Here is a 22,500-nt window from a genome sequence, read left to right on the forward strand (position 1 = left end):
ACTGCATTTCTTTGTAAGAGAGCTTCCTAGGTTTGCACAAGGTTTCTTTTTTTCCTTTATTTCTCTTTAGTAAAAATTGAAAATTCAAACTTGATATATTGAATTATAGCAGTATTACTAGTGTGAACTGTTTCCTAAATCTACATTTCTGCCAATTCAACCTGTTGGTAAAAAGTCAAACTCAAAGAAAACTCTGGGCTTTGAGCTATAAATGTATTTTGGCTTTGAACCTCCAGCCTTGACCTAGGGGTGCACCAAATCCAGAGCTGGAGTCAGCTACCTGCGATTCAGGGCACAAGTTTAGCCATGAAGGGGAAATCCCAGAGTCTTAGCTCAGGAGATTTAAGCACCATCAAGTCACTTACTCAAATTAGCTTAAAATCCCAAAGCACTCTCAGCCTAAGCACTCTCAAACCCCATCAGTGCCAGTGGAAAACCCTCACGGGTGAGCTGGGAGCTTTCCCAGCACTTCCAACACCCAATGGGATGAACCTCTGCCCTGACCCAATTGTCCTGTTGATCACCCTCAGAGCAACACATCGGTGTCCCCTCACTAATACCTCAATAATTGCTAATTTTGTTTCTTTTCTGCTCCTTGCAGACTTTCTGCTTTCCCTCAGCACCTTTTTGGTGTCCTCCTCACTGAACTGCCCACGTTATCTCAGTTCCTCCCTCTGGCTTACTTTTCCCTCACATCAGTGAGCCCAACCCTTGTCTTGTTCCACTTCTCCACCATCACTTCTTCATTACTTCGAATTCCCTGATTTTTTTTAAGGCACACAACATCTGATGCCCACTACACCCTTCTCTGTCAATCCTGGGAAACATTTGAGGTCAGATTGGACGGGCCCCTGAGCAACCTGGTTTAGCTGAAGGTATCCCTGGTCATTACAGGATCTGGATGGCTTTTAATGATCCCTTCCAACCCAAACCATTCTATCTATGATTCTCACCCCACAGTTGTGCTCCATCCAGCTCCCAAAACTGGATTTCTTTCCTCAAACAGAAGTCAACCACCTCCAGTGCTCTCATCCAGACTTGCCTCCACCCACCCTTCCAAAGGCTGGATGATGTGCTCGTCCCTCAGTCTTTGCCTTCTTTGCTCATCCCTCCCTTGCACGTGGCATTTGTGCCACACACAGATGTAGCCTGGCAGGGAATCATCCATATTTTATGAATTAATTTAGAAATGAATAGATTAAAATACTTCATATTTTCATATTAATTTATGTTAGTACTAAAAAGGCAATGCTAGAGCTATTTAGTCTACCACATCCATATCAAGGCCTCAGTTTTGATCTGAGGGAACCTGACAGCTTGGGCAAAGTTCTTTGTTCAGACACCACACAACATACCTTAGCAGTGCTCAGCGTGCAGCTGTTACAACACTAATTGAAATATGTTTTTAAATGTATCAGGTTTCCGAACATTTGCAGAATTATTTTCCTCCCCTCATGTGCAAAACCTAGTGTTTCAGCCATTTAAAACGAGTGTTTAATCCCTACAATGTGTTAGTAGGTCATAAAATAAAACTGAACTAAGGTATTTTACACTGGGGATGGGGATAAGTCTGCAATTGTAGGTGGATGAGGAGGACCTACAGCTTTAGAAAACCAAAGGATCCCCAGCTGGTTTGGGTTGGAAGAGACCTTAAAGCTCATCTCATTTCACCCCCTGCCATGGGCAGGGACACCTTCCACTAGACCAGGTTGCTCCAAGCTCCATCCAACCTGGCCAGAACCTCACCACCCTCACACTTTCTTCTTAATATCAAATGATGCCTCCCAAATATCTAAAATCCTAATATCTAAACCAACTCTTGTTCATTTTGAAGCCATCACCCTGTCCTAGAGCACTGTCATGCAGTGTCACAACATTCATAACATCATTGGAGTAGAGGTAAGTCAAAAGGAAGCAGATTTGACATGCCACCCCACAGGTTGTATCCAATCCCATCCAGGATCCCCTGTGTCATCCATGGGGGGTGGAGCTCAGAGAGATGGACCCAAGGAAACTCACAGAAAGTCTCATGAAACACTTGTGCTTTGTCAGATGGATGAGTGATGTAGATGCCCCATTTTGCAACAAAATTAAATGATAAATCTCTCTCAAACATCTAGAGGAAATGTTTGGGGCTTTTTTTTTCTTCATTGCAAAACACAGGTTCCCATGGGGGCCCACGCTCAATCTACAGAGGGGAAATCATAACTAATCTGTTTGGAAAGTCTCTAAAATTGCATTTCTGTTAAAACAAGACAACAACAAAAAAATCTCTGATAGTGAGTATCTCTCAATCTTCCTGGGCTAAAAGTCTTTGACTGAAAAGCTGTGCATTTCCCATTTGCAGTGGTATAAAAGTCACAAGACATCAGATCACAGGCTGTCACTGGTCCCAGACTAAATATCACCCATCCTTTGCCTAAGGCAAGTGGGTCTCTTTTCCATGGGAGGGGGCCAAACAGAAATTCCACTCTTTGGAGAGAAGAAGGAAACATTTTTGTGACAGTTTGTTTGTATTTTTTTTTTAGAGGCAGTTCTTTTGAAGCTGCTCAGGGGTTTGGATGTTAGATGTAGTCCCAATGGAGATGGATTAGTGGCCAGAGCATAGCAAAGCGGTCAAAGGTGCAAGATAAATGCAATTTATATATAATTGCCCAAGCTGCACCTGTTCCATTTTCAACAGGAGACCTGGTCTGCAGACACAAACCTAGAATATATCCTTTTTTTTTTTCCTTTATTTGAGTGTAAAATAGGGAATTCTAAACTTGTATCAGAGTAAAGAAAAAATAACCTTTAAATAGCATGTAAATTTTTTATGAATCAAGCTCTAAATAAAGAAAACTCCCAAGCTGGGAATTCAAAATACTAGCCAGAGAGAGCTGATTTGCTACCAGGCTCAAGAACAATATTTAGTTTACAGAATCAATCTGGAAATAAAACTAGTGCTTGCATCAGCATGAAAGCTACAAAAATAAAAAAGAGGTCTTAATAAAATATACAGTGGAAAAGGAAAGGATAAAAGCCCTAGCACAGCTATGAGGCCCTCAACAGCCCACACAAGTAATAAAATAGAATATGATGTAATATAGAACAACAATGAAAGGATTTTAAATTTCTAGGTAGGATTCTGAAAAAACTGTTTCCAGCTTTTGTTGCGGAGCAGGCACACAGAGAGTTCCCCTGTGAAGCTCCAACAAAGCTGATGTGTGGCAGACATGGGCGTTGACGAGGGCAGAACAAACATTAACCTTCACCTTACTCCTCCATCGCTGGACCAGGAGCCAGGATACTTCTGTATTTCTAGATGCTCCATTCTGTTTGCTCTCCTGCTCACTCACCCACTCCTGGTTTCCCTCCTTATCAGCAGCACAGAGAATTTTTTTGCTCACCAAAGCATCGATGCTTTGCCACGAATGCAACCACCTTTCATAAGGAAAGTGTCTTGAACCTTGTGCTAAGCAGCTTGGAAAAATCTGAGATTAGACACATCCCATATTGGCTCAACTAATTTCAGCCTGTCCAAATTAGGATGAGTCCATAAGACTCCACAAGAAAATCATGTGAGCGCTGAATGCCTGTGCTACCCTCCATGCTCTGCACCCTAATTACAGGGCTGCATCCCCTGGCTTTAAGGAAACAGGGCCTCGTGAAGCTCATACTCTAAGAGGGACACATGACTTCTCTCAAAATTCAATGGCACCCCAAAATTAAACTGTCAGAATTTGATTCTGCAACAAACGGTGGCCTCTATGCTAAATTTCAGAAGAGCCAGAACCAATGCAATTCACTCATTGCAGTAACACAGTAAATTTTCCTTCTCCCCATGAAGCTGAAAGCTATTACAGAATACCACCAATACTGCACAAATTAACAACTATGGATTGTGAAATTTGTTGCCCTTTTTTTCTACTGTGGTCCAGCTGTGGCAGGCATGGTGTACAGAGGTAATCAAAGAGCTCTTTGTCTGCAGCCGGCCACATGGTCCTACCAAAAGTTCTTGGGTTGACAAAAAGAACCAGCCAAATCCCATTCTTCTTGCCCTGGCACAGAAACTCAGCTCCACTGCAACACCTAAACACTCCTGTTTTCTCCTTTACAACACTTGATTAACAATAAACAATGATTCAAATGGCTTATGTAGTTTTACCTGTCAATGTTTTGCTTCAAAAGATTCCTCTATGATAAATTTTTAGAGGGCTCAGTTTGACTCTTTTAACCCTTGTTCTATCACTGGCTGCAATAGGTACATGGACCTTCAGAAGAGGTGACGAATAAAAATCTGATTGCCCCAAAATTCTAATAAAACACATATATTCTTCCACAGAAAAAAGGAGATTGTTATAAACAGCATCCATTATTTTGTGCTTCTCCAGGAAAGACAGGAAGCATCCCAATTCCTCCTAAAACATATTTTTAATGAAGCTACAACAGGTCAGCTGCTGAGAAAACAGCAACACCCTCAGAAATAAAGGCCTTTTTCTCTTTTTTAGGTTTCAAAAAGTTAGTTGAAAAAACCCAGTTCTTACAGTGACCCCAAAGGCAGAAGAGGGTTTTACTTTCAATTCGGTTCCTACCACTGAACACAGACTGCAGCTTCACACCTATGTTATTAATGCAATTACAAGCTCTGCCTGAAACTATCAAATTAATTTGAAATTCACTTCAGATGCACCTGAGCCATTAGCCATTAGCCAGTGCAGTGTGCCTCCTGAAGGCTGTGCATGAGGTATTGGGGCTGGCCCAGCCAAGCCCGTCAGAGCTCCCAACCCCTCAAACACTGGCGTGATGCACTGAGGCTCCATAAAAGCAAACACATCCCTGAGAACAGTATTTCCCACTTTATCCAGTGAGCTCCATAGCAGGATATCATGAATTAATATTTACAGCACCCCAGAGAGGCGGGCTGGTATCATTTCCCTGTGTTTCAAAGATGGGCGAAGGTGAGAGAAAGCTGAAGCAATTTGCTGTAATTCACAGAGGAAGTCTGTGGTGAAGCAGGGGAGAGTGCAGTGCTCTCACTGCCTGTGCCTCTGCCACAAGACCATCCTTCCTGTCCCTAAATGCCAGGCTCCAGCCTGATGATGTGCTGTAGTTCTAGCATATTAAATCTGACACCCTATACATGTTCTGCATTATAAGGCTGAGTCCCATAAAACTGATGGACGTGGAGTTGAGAAGCCAAAAGGGACAGAGGAAAGAAGCAGGAGAAGAGTCCCCACATTGCAGCTGTGTGGCATTCCTCTAGGCAGTAGGTTCCCATGCTACTTCAAGACCATAACATATTTTTGCTATTACCAATGCAGTTTATTTTGCAAATCAAGGTGATTGCACACATTTCAGCTTGTCAAATTTTCAGCCTTTCAACCATATGTCTGTCGACCTTATGGACTACCAACTTTATGGGATTCAACCATATGTCCAGATTCTGATATATATGAAGGCCAGTTCTAACATAAGAGCTTTACAGTAGTACTGTAGTAAACCATAATGTTTGCAGATGGCTGTAATAAAATCATTCAGGAGAGGAAAGGTGCAGGGACGTAAAGCCTTCAAAGCTCCTTCTACTGAATAAACAATTTGATCTGAATAATGTAGTGGGAAGCACATTCTGCCAATGAACTGGCTGATCCAGTCCAAAATGTTGCTTTTAATTTTCTTTCCTAATCCCACGTGTATTTTAACTTCCTTTTGTATTTTCCTTTGTGGGATTAGCTTAAAATTCGGAAGAAAAGTGTAAGAAGGAAAAATAACAAAGTAAAGGATTTTGCTTTAAAGGCACAGTCCGCTTCTGAATTGTAAATTTTTCATCTGTGAAAAGCCAAAGGGTTATGTGGGGCCTGGAAGATGTATTAATAGAGAGGTATAATGTTTTTACCCTCACGTGGTGAGATTGAAGGATGATGTGACTTGCTTCATTTCCTGAACCAGGACTCAGCTTTCAAAGTTAAGGCAAGTTTCCTCCTGAGTAAACTTTTTCTAACTCTAGGAAGTTGGAGTTTGGTTTATGTCCTGCTGCACAATAATTCAGATGATAATTCACATTCCCTTTGTCCAACATAACTTGATATCTCTATTATTTGGGAAGCTCCGGTCCCACTTTCCCCTAAATGAAACATGCTGAGCTAATGTGTGGCCCTCAGAGAGCTCTGTCCTGGCTGACAGTGGGGAAGGGAGCACTGTCTGTAAGGGGAGCCACGGCCAGCATAGGTGTGATGGAAGGTCTTTTTCAAACCAAAGTATTTTTTAAAGCTGACAGTGTGTGGTGAGCTTTGGCAAGCTTCCTTGAACTCGACAAAAATCACTTCCTATTCAGGAAAGAAGGGAACCTTCCCTGGGCATTAACTGGGAAGCGAAAAAGTGAACTGCAACCTGCTCGTGCTGCTGCTGTGCAAAATCACAGCGAGAGGAAACCCCCCTGAGCCGTTGACTTTCAGATAACTTGGCCAGAGCCAGCTCTCATACTGCTAACGTCAGTGGCAGTTTTCCTATTGGATCAAATGGAGAAGGGTCAGATAGTGTCTAAGAAACAAGAAATACACTGTCACTCTTCCTTCCCATTCCAGACTTTTCGTTGACCAAGCTGCAGCTGTTTCTGAATTCTAGGGCCTGTCTCATTTCAAAAGGGCTTGGCTTGGAAGATGATGATTGCCACAGCACCTACCAACATCCACCCCATCACACCCAACTGTCCTTCACCAAGCAATAACCAAAAAGAAAAAAACAAAACAATCCCAAAACCCCCCAAAACAAACAAACAAAAAGTCAGAACAGAGCAAAAAAAAAAAAAAAAAAAAAAAATTTTTGAACGCCTCACCACCTGCACAAATGTACTCATGGAAGACTGTGAAGAACAGAGCACAACCCTCAACCCCGCCCCCCGCGTGCGCGGCCGCCCTACCTGTGTGCTCGTATTTGTGTCGCAGCAGGGAACTGCTCTTCTGGAATGTCTTGTCACATAAGTCACACGCGTACATGCCACTTTCTGTCTTCTTGATCTTCTTTCGGGACAGACAGGAGTCGGAGTCCGTCATGTCGTCGAGGCCGGACATGTAGTCTGGGGTTCCATCAAGCAATTCTCCCTGTGAGGGAACCACTGGTCAGCAACCGCCGCTCCCACCACCCATCCTGCCCACCAACCATCCCAGGGAAGTTGAAATCATGCCTTGGTGGTCCCTCTCAGCTCAGGAATATGAATAATGAAACTACAGCTGATGGAAAGTATGGAAATAATGAGGAGCCTTCTACTTCTATGCCTCAAACCAACTTTCTGTCTTTGAGTACTCTGTGGTAATGTGGTTTGCACAAACCAACAGTATTTATCATACCAGTGCTAAATACTTCCAAGAAAGTGTGGAGGGGCCAGCAAAAGGTATTGCATTATTTTACAGAGGTAAATACAAGCAACAGCTAAGGGATCATTCCTTTCAAAATTCCAAAACTTGGATGTATTCTGTTTCTGTGGAAAGGTTTTAATTGAATTTTATATTTAGGTACAAATGTTATTATTATGCAATCCATTTAAATGTATGTCTCCCGACTAAAGGCCTCAAGCTATATTTTTATATTTAATTTTGTAATTTGAAATAGGGAATATTAATAACACTTTTTATCAATGTTCTATCTATGTTAAAACAGCCTTCAGCATTAAGCAATAATGAATGTGGATCAGTAAATTATTAAATTTCTTGATATTTATTTTGTCTCGATCCAAAGAGAGTGCAAACTTGCATGATAACATACATTTCCATTTGCTATCACACAGTTCAGTTTTCTTAGACTAGGTTTGCACTAATTAATATTAGAGAAGATTAAATAGGCTTAAATACATTTACAAAGAGGGCAGATGTACTGTAAATTGGAATAGTGGAACAGCTGTTATGGAGGTGCAGTGCTATTTATGCTCCTATTGTGCAAAGAGGGATTACAGTCTGTAATGTAAAACCATACCTGATTTTCACATTTGAAACTATAAAACATTTACTAGTCAGTAAAATTACTAATGGACGGTAATAGGACATGGGGGAACAGGCGCAAATGTAAGAAAAAATTATTAATCTATAATCAGTTAATCTCATTTAACTAAACTCTGTACATTATATCTGAATACACCCAGCAAAAGGCTATAAAAGTACAAGACTTCTGTGGAGCTGCTCTTCACTGCAGGCACGCAAGGGACAAAATCCTTTGCTACACCTGTGTTGACTCTGGGATGACCTGAGGGAAAAATTACGAGTTGTACCCAGGCATGAAAAAGTGCTGACCCAGATTACATGTCCAGGGAAAGACTCTGTCTGCAATTAAGGGCCCTGGCTGCTACCTCTCCAAATAATTTCATTTAATCTCTAGGGTTTTTTCAAAGCTGTTCCAGATGACTGGCAGGATTAGAGGACTAAGGGTATGGGAAGAGCAGTAGGTGGCCCAAAGGAAGGAGCTATGGGTCAACGTTTCTTATTCCCTAGACATTCGTGAGAAGAGAGGACAACTTTCCCATGAATGGTGGGTGAACAATCCCCCAAAAATATGGAGAAGGAAGCTCTGAAGGCTTTCAATGGATTACAGTGTCTATGAGGCTGTATGGACATCTGCTTAGAGGAACAGAACTTTGTGTCTGAGTGTGGAGGTGACTCCAAAGGGGTTGCCCACTGCTCCTTTTCTCTGTGGTGAAACGTAGTTATGCACTGAAGAGATAAATTTCCCTACAAAGTTTCCTTTTTCTTTTCTCTCTAGGATATGTTTTTATGGACAGCATTATTATTATTATTATTATTATTATTATTATTATTATTATGCTATACAAATCTAATGAAAAATGGCTGAATTCTTAACAAACACCATTGTGCCTGTTCAAAGTAATCAGTACTGCTTCTGAATCCAAGTAGAGGTACTCTTAAGTTAACTGCAGTTTATTTTCCTACTCCACCACGTCTTTCCAAGTTTAGACTTAAATAAACTCCACTAATTTTGTTGGAAATGATGATTATAGCTTTGGGCTTTTTCTTTGCTAAGAGAACAGATCACAAATTACTAAAGTCTAGCCTTTCAAAGGAGAAAACAGTTGAAACCATTTACCTGAAATCCTTGTTTCCGCTGGTACTTTCTCCTTTGCTGCATATCGGCAAAAGTAGCTGCTCCAGTTGGGTAGGTATAGGCCATATGTGGTAGGAAGCTCATCTGATCTAGTCCTGGGTATGGTCGCAGCCCAGGAATACTGGTCTGGACTGGTGGCATAAAAGTGGCTGGGGGAAATGCGCTCTGCGGTGGAAGTGTTGTGTATAAAGGTTTGGCACTAAATGGGTTCATACCAAATACTGGGTTAGTGCTTTTATCCAGATTATTTGAATTAGAAAACTCTTTCTTGATAAAAGTCAAGTTCAGCGGCTCATCTGAGTTTTCAGATGATGAAGAAACACTGTTGTGTTCTAAATTTACACTATTAGATTTTGTTTTGTTCTTTGTGGCTATAATACTTTTGGGTTCCTTCATTTGTTTTGGTAAAGACAAGTCCAATGGCTCAGCCTGAAGCTCCTCAGAAGAGAAACTGTTTGGAGTGTAAGAACTACTGTGGGAGTTTTTAGAAGATGTGGAAGAAAGATTTAAAGGAGAAGGAGTATTGCTCCTAGAGTGGTCCAATTTATCAACTGGCTTAATATTGGTAAAATGAGGAGGTTTTGTTAGCCTGAGAGGAGTATCACAATTAGTAACACTGTTATGGAGTTCAGCTATAGATGGTGAAGTTATAGAGTCCACAGGCTTTATTGGAGATCTGGCTGACAAAGAGTCTTTAGTGGGAGTGTTGTTGGTGGCAGCCAGCGCCACCTTGGCACTGGCCCTTTCCAGTGATGGTGACCTGGAACTTGAATACTGGTAGACTTTTCTTTGTTCAAACCATTCCTTCACGAATTCCTGAGGAAGGCCAACAGCAATGGAAATTTTCAGTAGTTCATCAGAGTTGGGTTCCATATTCATAGCATAATATGCTTTAAGTACAGACATGTGGTCCTTGTATGGGTTAATGGGGCTAGTCATTCCTTTCTCAGAAAGTACTGATGACAGCAAGAGGGTTTGCTTATCAAACACTCCAGGTTTGTTGGGAACCATGTTCTCATGAGGCTGAAGGACTGCCTTGATTTCTTCGTTCATTTTACACAGGTAACGCTCATGCTGATGCAACGGAATGGGACCAGGAAAGCTTTCTTTACAGAACTGGCATGAAAATGGAGTGGACACGTTGTGGTTCTCTATCATCTTGTCTTCAGTTACCAGGTCTATTAGGGTTCGCAGCTTCTCTTTTTTAATGTTATTGAGCTGCCTCCTTGAGTCTGTGGTCAAGCTCTGGAGGCAAGCTTTGGCTTCATTGACTTTCTCTAATGTGTAGTCAATAATACTTTTAGTGGCACCATTATGACTTACTACTGGAAGACCCACGGGGGGAATATTGGGGGAGGTAACTCCTTGTTCCTCTGCTTGAGAGCATGAGTCCTTCATATGGTAAACCTTCAACTTGGAGATCTCTTCAGCCTTGCAGTCCATTTTCTGCCTGGAAACCGTGTTGTCCACAATCTGTAGGACCTTCTGCACCTCGCTTAAATTACTGCCTACCGCAGGAAACCCGAGCAAAGGTGCTTCCATCCCTACACCTAAGTGCTGCATTGGACTTTGAGCAGACGCGTGAACTCCTAAGGGGCTGGTTGCTCCAAGTCCACCATTCATAAAAGGACTAGTTGCACTAAACCCATGTGAGGCCATAAGAACCTTGTACTCATTGAAATCTAGTGGTTCTGTTTTAATTTTCAGTAGGCCTGTTTGCTCAGACATACTAAGTGGTTTGCCATTCTCCAGCTTGTTTCTCAGCTGTGTGATGGCTGAATTAGTAGGAGAGGAAGATACAGAATTAGGAGAAGAACCCGTCTTGATATTGTTTCTCATTCTGCCATTTACAGAGATTAAACCAATACACTTCTTGCTGCTGATGTGCGAACTGTAGGAGCCAGAATGGGAGAAACGTTTCTTGCAGTTTGGACACTCATAAGGTTTTTCACCTAAAATGATAATTAAAACCAAATGTTAATTATCATTCTTGCTGCTATAATTGCAAGAGATTGCATTTGATATCTAACGGATCGCCTGTGAATCCAGTGAGTAGTAGTGAGGGAAATATTAATTTTATGAACATGGCCACACACCACCACTGCTTTACCCTCCTCTTTCTACAGGTTTTGAGGTCAGTCTGGACCCAGGGTCTCCAGATGGCAACAGCCATCAAAGTGTGAGATTGGCTCCAGACTGACCAGGGTGAGTCACAGGTAAGCACCCTGTGGGGAAGGGAGTCAAATCAAATCAAGACTGCTCAAATTTGATTTGTTTCTTTTGGTTTTTTTCTCCCCCAAAACGGAATTTTCACTGGGTATGAGCACCAGTATAAGAAGCTGAGTCCTGATGTTAGAACCTCCACGTCAGTTTGTTCCTGGGCTGAGCCTGGTGACATTTTGTGTGCTGAATTCTGCATCAAGTAGGAGAGCCAAAATGCCCAAGTCATTCAATCTGAGAGGCTGGGCAGTTTTCTTGTTATCTGAGAATATGAGTTGTATTTCACTCGGGGGGACTTTTTATTTTGGAAAATATAATGAACTCTTCAGGTTCCTGCTGCACAGCAATGAATGAACGCTTCTGAACTCGAACTGCCAAACAATCTATATTATTTGCAGGAAGCTTTACTACTTCCAAATCTTTTAGCGAGACCGTGGTATTAACAGCATGATAAATGAGGATGACTCAGATATCACTTATGAAATACCTTGGTAGCTCCAAGAAGCCAGAAGCAGAACTGTGTAAATTTTAAGCAGTCTTTAAAACTCAGCTAATTAAACAAAATGCAAATGAGCACACCAGCACCTCCGCTACTCACCACTGTGAATTCGCAGGTGTTCCTTCAGATGGTGTTTATATTTGAAGGCCTTGCCACACTCAGTGCATTTGAACTTGCGATTGCCTGCTCCTTGGGTCAGCATTTGGTGCTGGGAGGAAAAGAAGAAAAAAAAAGAGATACCAACATGAATTTTATGCAAGAGAAACCATGAATTTCAAGCTTAAAAAACAAAAATTAAATTAATGTGTCTCTGAATTCGTCAAGCGGACCAAAAGGTCTGCATGTACATTTATTTGTCTCATCAGTGTTGCAATAAAAATCAAAATGTTGGCAGTAAACCGAAACAAATGAGAAAGTACTTTCACATGAGCATTCGATATTTGCTTTAGAATTATTTCCTAAGTCTCTCATCAGAAATGTGTTGCTTTAAGGAATCTCACGATGAGAGAAACAGTTTTATAAGAAGATTTGTGGCTCTTAATATTCCTAGCAGATTCTGAACATGTGGGACTCAGCTTGTTTAAAAATTCTGTTTACTGCATGTGGAGGAAAGAGAGAAACACTGTCGTTAGTGGCATTTCGTGTAAGATTTAATTCATTATCAAGCAGGAGAGACTGCGTCTTCAGCATAAGCTGCTGCTGGAAACGTTTTTTAAAATCACAGAGCAGCAGGAAAGACTTGAGCTACCTTTCGTGCCATGTTTTCCCCCAGTGCTCTTCTGAGGGGCGAGGGAAAGTTGAAAGTTAAAAGCGGTGTAAAGATACAATCAAAGGCAGCTGACCTTTTTGCAACAAGCAAGGAAAGCTCCATGACTTTGAATTTGGAGAGAAAAAAATAATTAATTAAAACCTAATTATTATCTTGATAATCATGTAGCCAACCACTCTGGATGCTCAAGGTAGAAGGTCAGCCTTTTGCGGCAACCACGACACAAAAGCCTTTTGCAGGAGCAGGGAGGGGGGAAAAAAAAGGGCAGAAAAAAAAAAAAAAAAAAAGAGGAAAAAAAAAAAAAAAGAGGAAAAAAAAAAAAAAAGCAGCGCCGAAACGGTATGACAACTGCGAGGGTGTGCTGCCTCTTCCCACATTCCTGGCGAGACAGATGGTGTTACATGGGACACAGGGAGGTTTGTTCAAACAGCAGCAACCTTCAAAGATCAAGCAGAGCCCAGCCCGCCGCGCGCCATTGAGGGACCCGCGCTCATATGTTGCTGAGTTGCATAAACAAACAGCAACAGCTGTTTTGTCTCCCCCCATCGCCCTCTGAGGACTACTATAAACTTTAGTTGTGCCACTGTTAATATGATACAATCATTTTAATTTACTAATTGTAAATGCCACGAGCAAATGAGGGGACTTTTCAACACCAAAGCTACCATTCATAATGCGCCAGTACCAGCGCGCTCTCGCATGTGAAATTTCAGGCAGTTACGTTGGATAAATATCCAGGCGGGTTTTGTTCCCTCCCCTGGTGTTTTTAATGATACGAGGCAAAAGGAAGAACCTTACGGTGGATCAGGTTAGGAAAAATATACATGGGAAAATGTGTTTGTCTACTGGAAAAGCCATGGGAAGGAAAGAATAGGAGAAAGCGCTCTGAAGTCATTTATATTGATTTAAGATCAAGCAAAAGATACAGTTCTCTTAAAAATGCTAATTGCAAAAAATCGTGTGATTAGGAAGATGTGTGTTTGCCTAACTGAATTTACCTTCTGCTGAGAAAAACCTACCAAGAGAAATCCAGCTGATTGTGTTTTTCAGGTTTTTAAGAAAAATAAACACATATAAAGGCATAAAGCCTTTATAATTTGACATAATGTACACATCTATTTATTCAACTTTTAACCACGCCATTTGAGTTTCCATTACAGCCCTCCTTAAGGTGGGTTTGTAGAAGTAATTCTCCAGCTAGGAGCAGTTTTTCCTCTGGTGTGTAAAGAATTTTGTGGCACAGGTCTATCGCCAGACCTTCTAGGAGCACTTAGGGAAGCTCAGTCACCTGTTTGAGACACCAGCATTTCCTTAAATGTGGCACTGATATAATATTACATGTACCCCATTGAGGAAAAAACGGCTTTGATTTATTGCAGATACGCTGCCGGGCTATACAAATGAGAGCAATGCCCAATTCTAGTGGCACAATCACAAATGATAGCCTATATGTACTGTCGGAAGAGTTCTTCTCAAAATGTGTAATTATGTCTAACAAACGATTATACAAAATACGCATAATTTCATGTGATTGAAAAGGTTACTCAAAAAGTAATGAAAAAATATTAGCAGATCTTTTAGTATGTCTTGGAGCTCCTATTTGCAACACTGCAAAGTAAAACTAGGTGAAAAATGGAATTAAAATTGCTGAGATGTTTAATAATGTATAATTAAAATGCTACAGTTTCATTCACTTTTTGAGGAACATAAAAACGAAACTAAAGTCAAGTTAAAGTGCAAATAAAATTTCTAAATTAGAAATTAACACACTCATTCGATCGTGAACATAAGACTATTAAATCATATTAGAAGAGACCATCAAAAAATCATTTAGACCTCAATTAAAGCTATTACCATTAAAAGATCTGCATCTTCAAAATGCCATGAAAAATTAATAATGATTGCCAATCAAAGCAATATCGTTTCTCTAAGGGGTTATTACAGAAAGAAATCACTTAAAACCAGCCCCCCACCTGATCTGTCCCTGGCTTGTGTGTCACCATATGCCGCTCAAGCTGGGTGCGGTAGGCAAACGTGTAGTTACAGAGAGGGCACGAGAAGTTCTCCTCGTTCTTCTCGTGGCGGTACTTGATGTGCTCCTTGAGGGACGTCAGGCGCTTGTAGCCCCGGTCGCAGTAGGGGCAGGTCAGCAGTTGGGCGAAGGCATCTGGAGTTCCAGGTGGCAGGTCTGCGCCCCGGGACGGGGTGGAGAAGGAGGGGGGAAGGAAAGAGAGGCAGGCCAAAAGGTCAGCAAATCAATGGCAGCTCATGGGCTGATTGCCCGGGATGGTATGAGAGGAATCGCGGCAATCTGCTGCCCGGGAGGGAGGGAGGGAAGGGAGCTTCCAAAGGGGTGGCGGGAGGCACCGGCACCCACGCGCGCCCATGGCAGGATCGCAGGACCCCGCCGGGAAATTAATTGTGGGCATCACTCCTCCCGCAGGCCTGGCTGGCTGGAAAACTAAGAAATACTTTTCCTGATCAATTGGCAATTTGCATTCCAGCCCCAGTTCATTACGTTACTTATGCCATTGACCGAATCCTTCCTACTGACTCTTCTCCAATTATTTATCAAGGCATTGGAGAGCAATAGGCTGGCTGCTCTGTCTTTGTTGCATTAAAACTCTATTAAAAACTTCCCAAACTCCCAAGTAGAGCAGCAGGCTTTCTCCTGTTTAAATTCAGCTCTTCGGTTCACCCACCAAATAATACAAATGTGCTGACTAAAAAATCACAATACACTGAAATTACAGCCCCAATCTTTGCTCATGAAATTCCATGCCTCTGCAGCTGTTCTTCAATTTTTAAGGTAAACACCCAGGCATGTAGTGCATTTATAATTGCAACAGCTGCACGAGGTCAGGATACTGGCTAAAAATGAATTACAGCCTCACCATTTTCTTCTTGCCCATTGGCCTCTGGAGTGCCAAGGCGAGACAGTTCCTCAGGGGCTTCAGGGTAAATAATGGCTGTGTCGCTGCGCTGCAGGTACTCTGCTATGCTGACTGCATGCCCATCTCCTTCCTCCAGTTTCCTTTTGGCAAAATAATCCTCGAAGTCCGACGTGCAATTTGCGTTCTTCACTAAAATAAGAGAGGGGGGAAAAGAAAGGGTGGTTGAGTGCGTGGTCCCAGAGAGCTTGGGCCAGTCAGCAATGTTAGAGGTTGAGCAGATGTACTGAAGCTACAAGGCTGGGGCTGCAGCTGGATCCTTGCTCTCATCGGCCTTGCTCCAGCTCCCAATAAAATTAATGTGGGCTTTCCACCAGTGTGGAGGGAAGTGAGGGCAGGCAGTTAAATTAACAAGAACACGAGGCTCTACAGGGCAGCAGGAGAAGTTTATGAGGCTTGGGTAATGCAGGTAATCTTTCATTGCTGGAACCTGAACAACCTTCACGGGGCTCCTGGGGGTCCCACAGCTTTTGGCATGAGCACAGATCAACCTACAAGACTGAGCTCAGCCACCCCTGGATCCCACAGACCCAAGACAGTGCCTGTGTGGGAGAAGGCACTTGCAGGTAGTAAAAGACCAAATTTTTCTGAGACAGGTCCTGCCTGTCAAGCACAAGAAGAAAACTGCTCACATCTTCCCGCTTTTTCTTTCCTCCCTGAAAAATTAACTTATAATGAGAGAACAGGTTGTTTTAAAAACTTACTGCTCCATAATTTCTGCAATAGAGCCACATGGTTTAGACCATAACAGGGTCACCAAGCCCAAAACTACTTTGACACTCCATACAAGAGTTTTCCTTCATTTCTTTAAATGTAACCTCAACTTTTTATTATCCATGCAATGTCCATGAAACATAATACATGCTCAGCCACAAAGCATTCTGTTACAAAAAATGTGCTCTTTTCCTCCAAGTATGAACACTGCTAACAGGAAAGACCTCAAAACTCAGGGATGTTATAGACAAATAACAATGTAATTATACTAGAAAAGGAAAAAAAAAGGCAATTATGATTTTCTTCCTCAAAACTGTGTTTCTTTGTTTATTAGCAAGTCTTGAAAGACACAGTTGGTGGCAGGGAACTAAAGATACTTGTTTTTAACTGATTATAAATGAAAAGAACAGCTTATGATTGATTAAATTTTTAATGTATTTCTGCTGAGGTGAAATAAAAAAATCTAGAAAAACCATTCTGGAGTTCATGTAAAAGTAAAACACTGAACAGCACAACTCTGGTGTCAGAGATGCCAGGGAGCAACATGGAGTAAACACATGGAAATCAAGGGGGTTATGGTTTGTAACCACTGGAAATGAGAGACTAACCAGCTCCTTGGTCTTTAGAAACAGGGACATGCTTTGCCTCAGTTTCCCACGAAAACACAAGGCAGTGATACTGGCAGTGAAAACGAGACATGACCTCTGACTGGGGCACAACTGGGAGCCTGCAGTGCCTGATTTGAAGCTCTGATCTTGGCGTCATCGATAAAAGTAGATATCCGTCTCTGTAAACCTCATCCCTTTAGCCGATAAAATCAAATCCTCTGGCTGAGACAAATATGCCCTATTTTTCATATGAGCTGAGCAGCTTCTCAACCATTCTGCAGTATTTTAGTGACAGTGACCAAATGGCACAGGGCATGGGACCCTGGTTTTGGGAGGAAAGTTCTGTTGCTATCACAGTGGTTTTGTAGGGAATGGCTACACCACCACAGAGTTTCTCTTGGTCCCACTGCAGCTCCAGTTACCATTTGTTATTAGCATGAGAAACCATTCTCCTCTTTCAACCCCAAAATAAAGCAGCTTCTAGAGAAGAGGAGTGTGAGTGTGGAGAAGAAGATAGTGTACTTTACCTCCATTTTGTTCTGAGAGAGAAATATAACAAAATGGTGGTTACTGAGTACAACTTATGCACAAGAGCATCATAGTATTGGACTTCTTGTTTTCATCAGAAAAAGAAAAAAAATCTGAGGTTTTATTTTTTTATGCTGTAAATCTAACTTTTCATTCCCCTGTCATGCCTAGATCTTCCAAGTGTTACAAGATCATCTACCCTCTGGCTTAACAAGACCCAAGCTCCGCTCCTTCTCTTGTCTTAGCAGTAGATCCAAGGAAAACAAGTTTATTTTTGCCAAATCTAGGCCATTAGCCAATAAGTGCTACCTGTGAAGCAAGGAGAGGGAGCTTTTCTCCAGAGAGGAGAAATGGAATGGCTCCACTGGATGGTTCCATGCGCCCCTTTTCTGCTCCAGGTAAACTAGGGGTACTTGGAGTTTGCAACTGCATTTATAGGATTAGGATTCAAGCCACCAAGCAAGGCCTGAGTTAATATTAGGAGCTCCCATCCCCAAACTAAACCCAAATGAGGTTCTTCCTTCGTGCCCCCAAGTCTATCTGGAGGCTGATCCAACAGGCTGTGGAGGACTGCTGTGATATTACTGGCCTTGGCTTCCTAATTCTCGGGATTATTGAGCTTCTATGTCTGTGCATGCAATCCAGCAGCTAAAGCAAATGTTTATGTCTACATTATAAACCCCTAAAAACAAGGGGATTTAGTGGAAAAGCTGATAGATCCTTCACTGAAACAATACAACCAGTGCTGAAATGCTGCAGATTAACACAAATAGTGAAAGATGTCCATGTGGGTCTGGTTTCTCACCAGCAACATTACTGACAATTCAGACATGGCTGGAAGCTCACCCAGAGGTACTAAAAAGACCCATCTGACAACCATTAGGTTTCTCTGTCAACTTCTGGGTGGAAGACTTGCTTTCCCCCTCCATGCCCTGATTTTCCATGTACAAAGCCATGTCCCCAGACTCCTTGCGGGCTCACACTCGACATACACTGCACATCTCCTCCTGAGAGGCAAGAATTTCAGCGAGATCTATGGTGGGTGACCTCACCAAATAAGTCCTTTTTCTTTTTAGTTAATTATTGGAGTCTGGAGAGCAGAAATATTTTCAGCTCCAAAAGCTGATGTGGCTGTGTCACATAAAAATAAAACACATTAAGGAAAGCTATCTTTGGAGGCATTTAGGACCTTTCAAGATAAAGTGGGAGAGAGGTCCAAGGAGCTTGGGAGACCAGTTATTTTGTGTGGGAACTCATCCTGTGAGATGGTGATAGCTGCCCTTAATCTCAAACAAAGCTAATAAAACCACAGCCTTCATTAGCCAGGAAGTGAGAGGCCCCCATTGGTACACACAGATTACAGCCTGAAAACAGCCTGTCCTCCAACCTGCCAAGTTTTGGTTCTGTTTGCCTCCTCCTGAAAGTTTTTCTTTCCTTTCTTTAAATTATGTTAAGATATCTTTACTTGAATTTTGTCAGATGTTACTAATCGAAACCAGGAAAATTTTTCTGTTTGTTTACAGGGATTTTGTTAATGTATTCTCTGCAAGCATCCCAGTTGCAATAACCATAAAAGGTAGAATAAAATAAGCCATAAGAATTTCTTCATTCACATTTTAAAAACCTCTTCTGCTAAACATCACTTTTTCAAGTCCCTGTTGCAGATACCCTCAGAAATATTTACAAATTCATTTATCAGGACGAAAATCATAAATTTCCAGCCTAATGGTCACTTCTGCTTTTTCACTATGAAGCCTCCATGGCTCATTATAAAAATGCAACTGATTAATGTATGGATAACAAGATTTCTCTTTAAGCACCACTAAGAAGTGGCCACTCTGACAATAGCAGAATAATTTAATAACGGAGACCTTTTCTTTTAGTTTTCTTTCTTACTAATGATATTTTGCAGAGAATTTGATGGTAAAAGTGCACCACAGATATTATGTGCACCTACAGAAACTTTCTGGTTGGATGTATGTTTTCATCAGGTCAAGTCTCAGCCTCACCTTGGCTACTTTATTGAACATCAGTATAAGATCCCCCTATAACCTCCAGGGAAAAATTGAGGTCAAACACTCCAAGCCTATAGTGAGGCTGAAGAAGAAAACTTTGAACAGTTCCCAGACTATCCAGGAAGGACCTCCAATACCTCAGGGACTGATTTCTTCCCTTTCCTTGTCAAATAATGGTTGAGGCACCTCATTGGGCATGAAGGGGAGCTTTTACTCCTAATAAAGGAAACTACAGGTTCTCATAGTCACCTGGCATCTCCCACTCAAGGTGAAAAGATTGGCATAAGCATTTAATTTATCAGAGTATTTATTATGGACAAGTAATCTGATACTGCACTTAAGAATCTATGGAGATTGCAGGAACTAAAGAAACCTGTTCTACCCAACAGGTAGAAGGCATTAAACTCCGCTGAAAGAGGCTCTGAGCATCTCAGTGACAAAAAGACTTGAATTAAACAGTGTCAGAGCAACTTGTGATGTTATTTAAGCAAGCCTCCCATCATAGCCAGAGTAAGGAGGAACTTGGGACTTGCACAGGACATTTGGGGAAGGAATTGATAGGAGCAACACACAGAGAAGCTCTTGCATTTTAAATGCAAAGCACTCCTTGAGCTATGGATTTGCTGTGCCTCAGGCTGGGTAGGGTTAACCCTTATTTCTTCCAAAACTGGTTCCAGTAGAGGCAGGACACCCCACAGACTCCACTAGGGGTTAGCAGAGGGGCTGTGCCAGGGCTCAATGGCACCCCCAGAGAGATTTTGTGAGGCCAATGATGAGCTGGAAGACAAAGGCATGAGATACTGGCAGGGAAGGGACTAAGAGGACATGAAGCCTTCCTCTTCAAGCAGACAACACTGCAAGCATGAAAGAGACAAGGGACATTATGGTAAGGAAAATATGTGCAAAGGAAGTCACACGGACTGATAGGGGACCTCAAAGAAACTCTGGTAATGGTAATTCAGATAACCATCAAGCCTTGTTTCTGAATCAGATGTCTTTTAAAAATCCTGTTCCTCCAAGTGCTAAGCACAATTTGTCACTTTATTGCCTCCTCTTGGAAATAAAACAAGCTTTTGAGATACATACGTAGCCAGCCCTGCACAGCAACATCATTAAGTACATAGGTAATGATGAACTGTGCCTCGGTGCCACCCTCCTTTCATGCATAATAAATCTAATGGATGAAGAAAGCAGTGACACGGTTTTATTTTCCTATTATTTTCCCCCCGAAGAATGATAAAGTAAATTTGTTGTGTTGCTTAATAAGAGCACTGGGGTTTTATGTGGGTGTTACCAACATTAGGAAAGTGTGAGTAATAAAATCCTTGTGAGACTTTGGTGCCACCTTTTACAGTAATATTTGTGGAGAGTATTACCTATGAACTACATTTCATAATGGAATGCATAGAAATGTACTTACACTAGAAAACTCTTCCTTTTAGCTGTGTAAATCTATCTGCAACGTCTCAAATTGTGACAAAATGCAGAAGAAACACTGGGTGATGTATGGCATTCAGCTGTGCTGAGGATAGAGTGGAGCCTTTGGAAAGAACGTGGTAAACCCCTGAATTCATTTGGATTAGAAAATAGCAACAGAAACCTTTTGCTGATTTGCTCTGCTACAGAAAAAGAGAGATGGCTCAGAGGTGATGCCTGCTAAATATCTCTGTCACACTTCTTGTGCCACCAAATGTATCGATTTCTAAGAAGAGGGGAAAGAAAGACATGCGAAAAGTGGAAAATAAAAATATTAACCAGGAACATTATAATCTCATAAATATGCATTTAAAGTGTCTATGGATCTATGTAAGGGGTTTATGTGTGTCTTGCTGAAAAGATGTTTTCAGTCTCTGAAGCAGCTCACTCTGTGCACCACCCAAATCTGGGGCTGCCAAGGAGGGTGCATCCTCATTATAAAGCTCTTTGAACAGTCTCTCTCACTAAAATGCCACTGTCTTAGCCCAGCTACTTTAAACTATCCAAGGTTCACCCTGCCTGGGAAAACATCTCTTCACACTGCAGAGAACTAATATCTCCCAAGGATGCAGCTACAAGGATTTGGAGCTAAAATGTTGTGGGACACAGGAGGGGCAGCAAGGACTCTTCACTGCATGAATTAGTCACAGGACACTCGTGATCAAGTTGTGGGGGGGATATTAAAAACCAGGAGAATTATGTCAGTATTTTCCAATTTTTTAACTGAAAACAAGAAATAGATTGTCACTCTCACTCTTCATGCACAGCTACCTCTACGTGATCCCGAAGAAAAGCGATGCTCACTCCATGCAAGGCCTTACCTGTACCATTGTTTCCAGTGGTCTGAATTGTGGCTTCAGGCCCCATAGTGTCATAATCTTCCTTCATTTCTTCTGTGGAATAAAGCAGGCACACTTTTAGCACTGGCACGGTGGTGAAGGGCTCACAGGGCTGGGGGAGCACACGGCGGTGCCGGGGAAGATCCCGCTCGGGGAAGGAGAGAAAAGGGCTGTTGTGGACCTCTACACAATGGCTTTGTTCTGGGAAGTGAATGAGTTCAGCAGTGCTGGAGGGACGAGAACTTATTTACTTTAAACATGACAGCAAGAAAACAGAACTATTTGTTCGTGGTAAACGAAGGGGCTTTTCCCAATATCAAATCTAATAGGCAGTTAGGTGAGAAAAAGGGATTTTTTTTTTTTTCCCTTACTTATTTAAAAGAAATAATCAGTTAACAGACACTGTGAGATCTATACCTGGAAGAAAATGCAAGTGCAAAAGGAAGAACTTCTTGTATCTCCCTCTCAATCTTTCTATCACCACACAGATCTGAGCTGTCACTGTCATTTTAACCTCGTTTGAGGCACAGCAAGTATTAATATCGAGTGGTGCAAAAATGTGACAAATCTTCAACTGAGGGCAGTTTTCCTCTGCCCCTACTGCTTGTTTGCATCTTCTGTGCACTGACAAAGTCTGCCTCCATGGCCATAAATTGGGTTAATTCACATGAAAATGAGCAGGATACGTGTAAAATTACTTATTATGTATTTTTATGGATCGGTTTACTTTCCATGGATCTGGGGGTTCAGAGTGAACAAAAATAGCTTTTAGAAGAGGTTCTATCACTGGAGAG

General features: G+C 41.8%; 2 protein-coding genes across 2 annotated transcripts in view; both read right to left on the reverse strand.

The window, feature by feature from the left end:
- Window positions 1-22,500, reverse strand: part of GTDC1 (glycosyltransferase like domain containing 1) — a 431,567-nt gene that overhangs the window by 330,610 nt on the left and 78,457 nt on the right. The gene's annotated exons all lie outside the window — the stretch shown is intronic.
- The window catches only part of ZEB2 (zinc finger E-box binding homeobox 2), a 114,836-nt gene that overhangs the window by 3,686 nt on the left and 88,650 nt on the right, over window positions 1-22,500 (reverse strand). The window contains exons 4-9 of the mRNA XM_083865288.1: window positions 21,689-21,760; window positions 15,470-15,658; window positions 14,549-14,763; window positions 11,906-12,014; window positions 9,070-11,039; window positions 6,899-7,079 (exon numbers count right to left, since the gene is read on the reverse strand). Of these exons, the coding sequence (XP_083721414.1) occupies window positions 6,899-7,079; window positions 9,070-11,039; window positions 11,906-12,014; window positions 14,549-14,763; window positions 15,470-15,658; window positions 21,689-21,760 (2,736 nt within the window). The remainder of the gene's footprint in view (window positions 1-6,898; window positions 7,080-9,069; window positions 11,040-11,905; window positions 12,015-14,548; window positions 14,764-15,469; window positions 15,659-21,688; window positions 21,761-22,500) is intronic.

Source organism: Zosterops lateralis (genome assembly GCF_965231275.1).
Source record: "Zosterops lateralis genome assembly, chromosome: 7".
NCBI classification, from domain to species: domain Eukaryota; kingdom Metazoa; phylum Chordata; class Aves; order Passeriformes; family Zosteropidae; genus Zosterops; species Zosterops lateralis.